Source organism: Leopardus geoffroyi, chromosome C3 (genome assembly GCF_018350155.1).
Source record: "Leopardus geoffroyi isolate Oge1 chromosome C3, O.geoffroyi_Oge1_pat1.0, whole genome shotgun sequence".
NCBI lineage: Eukaryota > Metazoa > Chordata > Mammalia > Carnivora > Felidae > Leopardus > Leopardus geoffroyi.
Window position 1 is genome coordinate 57,098,386 of NC_059338.1, and position 9,298 is coordinate 57,107,683.

General features: G+C 46.5%; 1 protein-coding gene across 12 annotated transcripts in view; it reads left to right on the top strand.

Moving 5' to 3' along the window:
• The first annotated feature begins 5,708 nt into the window (after nucleotides 1–5,708).
• The window catches only part of SCYL3 (SCY1 like pseudokinase 3), a 41,995-nt gene continuing 38,405 nt past the window's right edge, over nucleotides 5,709–9,298 (top strand). For 3 of the 12 annotated variants that reach the window (XM_045452982.1, XM_045452972.1, XM_045452983.1), the window contains exons 1-2: nucleotides 5,793–5,906; nucleotides 6,451–6,988. Coding sequence is in view for 1 of the 12 variants with exons in the window: in XM_045452972.1 (XP_045308928.1) it covers nucleotides 6,954–6,988 (35 nt within the window). In the remaining 11 variants the exon portion in view is untranslated. Of the gene's footprint in view, nucleotides 5,907–6,450; nucleotides 6,989–9,298 lie in introns of all 12 variants that reach the window. The other 9 variants (XM_045452979.1, XM_045452981.1, XM_045452975.1 and 6 more) reach the window with 7 other exon arrangements.

A 9,298-nucleotide genomic window follows, 5' to 3' on the forward strand; every position in this document is an offset into this window, starting at 1 on the left:
AAAGAAAAAAAGCACAGTTCAGGGGCGCCTGGGTGGCTCAGTCAGTTAGGCATCGCATTCTGGATTTCGGCTCAGGTTTGTGAGTTCGAGCCCCGCGTCAGGCTCTGCACTGACAGCACAGAGCCTGCTTGGGATTCTCTGATTCTCATTCTCTCTCTCTCTCTGCCCCTCCCCTGCTCATGCTTGTTCTCTCAGTGTTTTTTAGTATACCCGTAAGGTTGTGCAACCTTCACAATGATCTAATTCCAGGACATTTTCATTACCCCCCCCCCCCCAAAATTGCCATACCATTTGACAATTCCCATTTCCCCTCTACCCTCAGGCCCTGGCAACCATTCGTCTGCTTTCTGTCTGTATGGATTTACCTGTCCTGGACATTTCATAGAAATGGAATCAGACAATATGTGGCTTTTTGCGTCTGGCTTCTTTCGTGTAGCAGAAGGTCCTCAGGCTCCCTCTGTGTTGTAGCATGTATCAATACTTCTTATATGGAAGAATGATGTTCCATTGTATGGTTATACCACATCTTGTTTTTCCATTCATCACTGTCGCCACTCCTTAGGCAGCAATACAGCACTCAGAATGAAGACACAGTAAAGTTCCAAGTGCACCCATCTACCTAAGCGATGTGGTTACCACCAAGGGGAACAGAAGAGTGCCGGGGTACTGAGCCCCCATCTGAAACCTGACCAAGCTTATTCCCCAGCCTTGCCTTTGTTGTGAGTTTGTCTGATGGCGTCTCCCTCTGTTTTAGTTGTTCTCTCCCCAAACTCTTTCGTGTGATCACGTTTTCATATAATACCTAATTATTCTTCCTTGGTCTGATTTTCTGTTATTAAAATGCCTGTTTACAAACTTTGTGTAGGGTTACTCTGATCTCAGCACTCGTCTACCTGATTCCATCAGGTCTTTCTCGGTGTCTTGAAGGTAGGAAAGGCAGATGAGCCCTTCTTCCACTCTTGCGTCTTCTCGAAAGAGCAGGGGGGCCTCCTGTGTGGCTCAGTCGGTTAAGCATCCCACACTTGATTTCACCTCAGGTCATGAGCTCACAGTTGTGGGATCGAGCCCCACATCAGGCTCTATGCTCACAGCCGGGTGGAGCCTGCTTGGGATTCTCTCTCTCCCTCTCTGTCTGCGCCCCCTCCCTCAAAATAAATAAATAAACATTAAAAAAAAAAAAAAAAAAAAGAACAGGAAGCAATGGTGGTGCCATCCTTTGCACTTTTGTGACACAGGCGTCTTTCCTGTCCGCTTGGCTGTCCAAACCAGTGTGGTGACAGTGTCACTGGATTCTATTTACCCCATACGGTGGGGAAAAGTAAATGAAAGAATCAAGAGGATCAGTGAAGAGAAACGTTGGGAGAAAAAGCGAAAATAATTTTTTAAGAACTTTGGTGCCTAAAGTGGGGGCCAAAGCCTGCAGGAGGAGCTCTGAAATCTCTGGGAGAGCTTTGCTTACTTTTTTTAAAACCATGTTTGCTGACCATGGGACAGACTCTTTGTGGACTCCGTTTGTCCTCTGAGCACTCCGTTGTTCCATCTCGATGCTTCTTCCTCGATTTAGAACATAGACTGGGGTGAGTGTTTGCAGGGAGCAGGGGGTAACTCGGGAGGTAGCAGGAGTCACTCAGGAAGACTCGGGGGAGTGGCAAGAACAGGGACTTTTTTTTTTTTTTCTTAAGGAAATCGAGCAAATAATGTTTAACTTATTCTGAGCTAGAAGGGCAGCTTTGAAGACAACTGAGAAAATCGCAGAGAATCATGCATCACTATTTCTCGGCTTAAGTGTGTGACATTAACTCAATTGCCATCTGTACCTTCTCAGAAAATGTGCACGTGCTGTATCCTTCCGTCTTTCCTATCAAATGCTTCTCAGCTACTATTGCATGCCCCCCCCCCGCAACATTGTTACCACATAATGAAGAATCACGAGGCCAGTTTTATAGATGTAAGACCGCAAGAGCTTCCAATCTAAGTCTACATTTCAGCTCCTCAGTCCTTTATTAAATTCAAAATTATGGAAGTAACATATGCTCACTGTAACACATAAAGCAATATGCAGATACATATTGCAAAAGAAGTAATCCCCTCTCTAACCCCATATAGGGACCATTAACAGACTAGTAGATATCCTTCTATATTTCCATTCATTCTGTTAAGAACAAAATTCAACCAAATAAATTTGGACATCTAGCTGGCTTCCTTAAACGATTCCAGAATGGGGCAGAATACCATCTAGCAAGCAGAGGGGAGCTCTGAGAAGCTGTATAAAGGGAAGGTTTTTTATAGGAAGGAGGGTGGGGCTGGAAAACTATTCTTTAAAAAAAGGGGGAGGGGGGCCGGCACCTGGGTGGCTCAGTCGTTTAAGCATCTGACTCTTGATTTCGGCTCAGGTCATGATCTCACAGTTCATGGGTTCCAGCCCCACATCGGGCTCTGTTGTTAGCAGTGCAGAGCCTGCTTGGGATTCTCTCTCTCTCTCCACCCCTCCCTCACTTGCATATTCTCTCTCCCTCTCTCAAAAATTTAAAAAAAAATTAATTTTTTAAATTAAAATTTAAAAAAATTTTAAAAATTTAATTAAAAAAAAAAAGAAATTACCCTTTTGTAAGAGATATTTACATGTAGAAGGGAAATCTCCATTCATAAAAGAGGGATGACCCTAAATCTCTAGAAACTGTTATCAGTGGAGAAGAAACGGATTTAAATCTACCTACTAACCTTGTCCTTGTTTACTGGACTTTTCCTGGTAACCTTCCAGAAGTGTCTCCCCCACCACAAACCCTTCTGTCTTTAGCTGGAGATGGGATTTAAGGTGATGGCTTTGGCCATGTTGGGGAGTTAGTTTTCCTGGGTCTTTCCCATGTGTATAGGAAGTACTCATGTTATTAAACTTTTGTTTGATTTTCTCCTGTTCATCTGTTTCATGTCAATTTAATCCTTAGTAGAGCTGGAAGAATCTTGAAGAGCAGAGTAGAATTCCTCCTCCTCAACACCTTGTTTTGTTTTTTAATAGAACTTATCATTGTGAAAACTAACCTTTGTTCATTTATACACTTAGTGTCTATTTCTCCCCTTATCCGTCAAACCCCTAAAATTTGAGGGAGGCCTGTGAGAACAGGGAATTAATCTTGTTTTGTTTGCCGATGTTTCCTCAGTCTTTACAGCAGAGGTTGATACACCATGAGCATTTATAAAGTATTTGCTGGGGGCGCCTGGGTGGCTCAGTAAGTTGAGCATACAACTTCAGCTCAGGTCATGATCTCATGGTTTGTGGGTTCAAGCCCTGCATCTTGGAGCCTGCTTCAGATTCTGTGTCTCCCTCTCTTTCTCTCTCTCTGCCTCTACCCTACTTGTGCGCGTGCTCTCTCTCTCTCTCTCTCTCTCTCAAAAATAAATAAATAAACATTAGAAAAAAATAAAGTATTTGCTGTACTGAGTAAGTAAACAAGGAGCAACTGTCAGGAAAACCTTAGAGGAATCAAGGAAGTGTAGAGTCATTTAGTTCCTATCTAGCCTCACACAACAGTAGCTTGAAACTTACATACTGAAGCCGGGGCAGGGAACTTTGCAAAACTAAGATAACTTTTCTAGCATTAAGCTACTCGCACATCCTCAATCACTTAAAAAGGAAAAAAAAAAAAGTTTTATTTGGGCCCCTTGAACCCACGTTTTTGCAATGATTGTGTCTTCTTCCTTCTTAGTGGTCAGCATAGTACATGACACAGAAAAGGTATATGTTAAATATTTGTGGAATAAATATTAGTGTGTAACAACATGAAGTTTAAGTTTTGCAACACTTGTATAGTGTTCACAGTTTCCAAAGCGATGCCAATATTCCTTAAAGCATGGGTGTCATGATGTTTGTTGGCGATTTAAATTATTTCCGCATTGACAGTGGAATATTCTGCGTGGGTTAATTGGTTGAAGCTATGCCCTAGACGCAGCATTCTAGTAATCAGGAATCTACACTCCAGAGGTTGCTAGCTGGAATCATTCCAGAAAGGCTACATTCCAGAGATGGAGCTACAAACACTTTAGCCAACTGGATCGCTGATGGCACTGGATGCTTTGCTAATTATCACGATGAGTGTCAGAAGTGAGTATTTATTGGCAAAAGTAACAACTTATTAATTATCATGATGACTAGTAGAAATGGGCTCTCAAAAGAATTCAAGCTGGGTGAATTGTTTAAAATATTTTAGAAAATGCCCTCCACATCTGAATGAACAGGGTCTAAAAATTCGAGGTGTCCTCAGCCTTCGGAGATTCCATTTGAGGCTGCATCCCTAATGGTGCTGGCTCTACCACTGGTCTGTAAGATCTCTGGTTGTCAGATGGTGACTATGTGGCATCATCCACAGGTGGCCCAGAAATGTGATGTGCTGCCCAAGGAAGCCAAAGGGTGGAGGGAGGTAGGTGAACCCATTTCTGCCTCTCAACTTTCTAGTGCAAGGTGGTGGGTCACACGGCCTCGGGCTGTATTCTCCAAAATGATGGTCACTACCCACAGGTGACTACTGAGCATTAAAATATGGTTAGTCCAAATTGTAAAATATACATAGCAGATTTTGAAGACAGTACAAAAAATGTCAGTAACACAGTATTTTTTTTTTTTTTTTACTATTGAATGCATATTTAAATGACAATCTTCCGGATATACTGTGTTTAGATATATTAAAATTAACTTCACCTCATCTTCTTTTCTTTAGTAAACGATTTAAAAGTTTTAAAGACTTAAATCTTTAAAGATTAAAAAGTTTTAAAAAGATGAAAAGTTTTTAAGGTGGCTTCTAGCGAAGTTAATATGTGGCTTGAATTCAGTTTCTATAGGCCAGTGCTGACCCAGAATAGACAGCTCAGCCATTGTCAAGCTTATCCGGCAGATTAAATACTATATGTGCCTACCTCCCAATAAACATGCGTTTAATACATTTCTGAATATGGAGCAAAAGTAGGCTTAGTTGCTTTCTTTTAACCTCAGGAGGAAATTATGGTGTCCTTATCCATCTTAAACCTTTTCAGCGACCAGAAACTTTCAGCTCCCAGAAAGAAACTACAAGTTTTGGATGATCAAATTATTGAGGTCAGCTGTCAACTGTGAGGTTGTATTAAGCAGTAGTGATGGCTGCCACTACTGCGATCATACAGATGAGAACAGGGAAACACACACAGAATCCTATTAAGTAGAAACCATTAACAGGTACTATTAACATGATTAAGCCCAATGTACGCTGAATTAAGCGTAACTTCGAACTTCCCGACTCAAAGGTTTAAGCTTGAACCACCATCACCTCCGCCAGCTTCAGCCGCAGTTCCGCACGACTTCAGCCCACGCGGCGCAACCAATCGCGGCTGCGGGGGTGAGTGACGTCACTCTCCTAAAAGTCCAGGCCAATTTCCATACTTCTTTTCTGCGACCAGCCCCTTTACTATTTGTTGGAGGCGGCGGTGGCCATTTTGGATTCGGGCGGGTGTCAAATTAAAACCGCGCGGCTAAAAGCCTAAGACTTAAAATCAAGACAAACCCGCGAGTTCAACTCAAACGCCAAGAGAGGAGACACCTTCACAAACCAGCCAGGCCGCTGGGAGCTGGGCGCGAAGTGCCGACCGGCACCGGCGCCCACACTCAAGATGGCGCCGGCCTGAGCGTCACCTGTGCCGCCTCTCTCTCTCTCGGTTCCGGGTTCGTTCGCCTCAGTGGTGGCGTCGGAGGGCTGAAGGCTGGCGTTCTGTCCGGTTTCCGGACCCGTCTCTATGGTGTCGGAGGGAGCATACCCCCCGAAGATTTGTGGGTGTAGTGGCCACAGCCTCACAGGGTAGGCGAGGGTGGCTGGTGTCAACAGGGGGCGAAGAGGGGACCGGAGCCAAGACCCTCGGCCGCCTCCCCCGCCGGCCTCCCGCAGGTAACAGGGAGCCCTGCGCCGCGTCCTCCGTCCGTGCGGGACCGGGCCGCGGGGGAGGGGCCGGGCCGGGCGCGGAGACGGTGGGCGCGCGCCCCGCTCGCGGGTCCGCGCTCGGCGCGGCGCCGCTGCCGGTTGAGCTGTGCCCTCCGCCTCCGCGCAGCCTCCCCCTGCTTGGTGCGGGGCGCCCTTCGCCTCTGGGCTTCGGGGGCGACCCCCGCCCGGCGCGTTGCTGGCGGCCGGAGCCAGCGAAAGAAGCCGCGGAGCCGGGCCTCGCGGGCAGGTGTGGAAGGTGAGGGGCCAGCGAGCGGGAGCGCCGTCCCCGCCCACCCCGAGCCGGGTCGCGGTGGGACCCCGCTGGCCCCCGGGCAGCCCTCCCCGCCGCGGGTCGGGCAAGTGTGCGCGGTGCCACCGGAGCGGTGGGAGCCGGGGGTCGCGCCCGCGCCGGGAAACCGCCTGCGTTCCTTCTCCAAGACGAGTGCCGGGCCCCCAGAGGCCCAGCCGGCTCTGTCCTTGCCTAGTGCCTTTTTTTTTTTTTTTTTTTTAGAATAAAGATGAAACATTTCTCGGAAGAGCGTGTTTAGGAAACCATGTGAATACTGAGTCGGGTCCTGAATTCTGGAATCACCGTTACTGCTGTTTTTAAGGACCTGTGTGCGTACCCACGTAACATTTCAAATCCTAGCTGAAATCATACTTACTTGTTTTGGTCCGTAAAGGCGTCTTTACGTATTGCTGGTCAGCTAGCAATGCTGGACTGAGTTCATTACAGGGAACGTGTACTTGAAACAGATCACAGCAAAGGGTCCGAGTAATGTTAGCACCAGATAACAAAGTATCGATGAGTATAGGGCGTCCTTAGAACTCACGATGCAAGCCTTTATCTTTGGAACCTCCAAGCTAAGAGAGCTAGAACCAAGATCATCTCGATTAATTGCTGTGGAAGAACAGAGGGAGAGAGAGTTCCCCAGATGACATCGATTTCTTAGTAGGAGTTGCCCGGTGACCTAGACAAGCGCTTGCATAATCCACAGGTGGCCCAGAAATGTGATGTGCTGCCCAAGGAAGCCAAAGGGTAGAGGAAGGTAGGTGAACCCATGTTTCAAGAGCAGACCTTGCCGACCCAACATATTATAGAGAGAGGGGATGGTAAATTCTGCAGAATATCCATGCTCTCCTTTTCTGTCTTCTTGTAACTTTTTTTTTCTCGTGACTTCTTGACTTCAAAGCAGACAACAGCACATCTTTTTGTTGCCACCTGATGAAGTTTGCCCTGCGCTTAGGCTGTAATCCTACTCTTCTGTGAGCATTGCAGTCCTGACGTGGGAAGACTTCTGTCCACGTTAATCACGCTTTCAAAACAGTAAAATGGCAGCCTTTGTCCCAAGAAAGGGAGTCTCGTCTTGCCTTTTTTCTTTTCTTTCTCTTTTCTTGTTTTTAATGTTTGTCGATTTTCAGAGAGAGAGAGAGAGAGAGTGCGAGCGCGAGCAGCAAAGGGGCAGAGAGAGGGAGAGAGAATCCCAAGCAGGCCCCGTGCTGTCAGCGCAGAGCCTGACATGGCCTCGGTCCCACAAACCATGAGATCCATGACCTGAGCTGAAACCAGGAGTCAGAAGTTTAACCGACTGAGCCCGTCAGGCGTCCCCCCTTTCTTTTTTTTAAGTTGTATTTCTTGGGGTCTTAGACCCAATGTATCCACTGCTAAGAAAAACTGGTTTTAACCGCTTAAAGCTTTCCTAACTCTAGGTGTTGTTGGGCCCAGTGTTCTGGCAACGACGTAGTTTGCTATTGAGAAATGACTAAGTAAACTATATGTCCCTTGCTGTGCCTCTGCTGAGTGCCATTCAGTCAGCCAGAGCACCGCCCCTGCATCCTGGTGGCCGTCTTATCTCCTTTGAGGACGAATGCTAAAACTACACGAACACCGTGCTTTCCTCCCAAGAGGATTTTCATTTTCTTGCAGTTCCCCGTGTTGGTTTTGAAAAGCTGTATTTTGCGGCTAAGAGAGAAGGAAGTTAGACTGGCCTCCGTTACACACTCTTCAAAGTAACACTTCTCTGACTAATGCCTCCGTTCTCACAGAGGAGTTCTAGAGAAGTAGGCATTTTCTGCTGATGAAATGGCAGCTGGGGTCAAAGAACATGGACCTCTCAAGCTGCCCCCTCATGCCAGCCCTGGTTGTAAGGCTGTCCATGTGGCGGTGAGGAAGTGCATTTCCAGCTGGGCTTCTGGAAGCCTCGAGATGGAGGGTAGTAATGCACCCCTGCAGATCTGACGAAGCTACTCCCAGTGTTTGCTCTTCCTTCTGCCAGCTGCCTTCCTCTGTGCTTGCCAAGTTTCTGCTTCTTTGTGGCTTTGGCCGGCCATGGCCCTGACTCCACCTCATGGCATCCTTTTACCTTCAGCAAATAGAAATATGTCTTGCGCGTTCAGATTCCCGAGGCAGATAAAGACCTGGCCGGGGGTCCTAGAGATGGCTAATGTGTGAATTGACTGCCCTTTGGCCCAGGGTAGGCACCTGACCCATTAACTGTGTCCTAGAGGAGAGGGGCAACATCCAACTACTCAACGTGACCTTCGCTGTTCAGCAGGGGTGTTGTCACAGGTATCATGCCGTCTCCAGAACAGGGGAGTTAACGGGAGCTGGTTTTCTCCGTGGGCCCGCGTAGACACTTTATTTGTAGTCCCGGTAGAAAGGTGGGCGTTACACATAGTTCGGATACTTGGCATTTTTAATACTGTTTATCCCCCTGCTGTTGTTAAGGTCAACTGCAGAATAGGGAGGAGTCCAGTGGATTTGTTACAATGACGACTTCGTTCTTATCCTCAGAAGTATTCTTGGATTTTTGAACAGTTTCAATTTTAGATAGTTTTAGCTTTGTCCATGTTGTGTTCTTTATATAACGATGTGTGTGGGTCTGTAGGCACTTGGAATTCTCTGTTTTAGACGTGTCTTCAGCAGCCCCTCATACTTTGGTAACACAGAAAGTGTTGTGTGGAACTTCTCTAAAGTGGAACAAAAAAATCTAGAGGGTCTATGTATAATGATTGTTGGGTGTGTGTTTGTTCAAAGGGTGCAATTTTTAAACTGAAATTTTTAAAGGTCTCTGTAGAATTTTTGGCCATGTTATTTAGAACTGGCAACTTCTTACCACGTCCACCAGAGTTAGTAAGAACTCTTTTTATGTTTTATTTTTTCTATTACGGTAAAGCCAGAACTGCAGACTGACTGCCACAGATTTTTCAAACGTGTGTTATTTGGCCCATACAGGTTTAAACACATTCGAGCCAGCACTGAAAAATACGGAGATTTCCACATAAATATTCAGGCTCTTGGATCCTTATGATAAATGACCTGATCTGGCAGGCCTGGCTGGGACATTGTGACGGCCGCT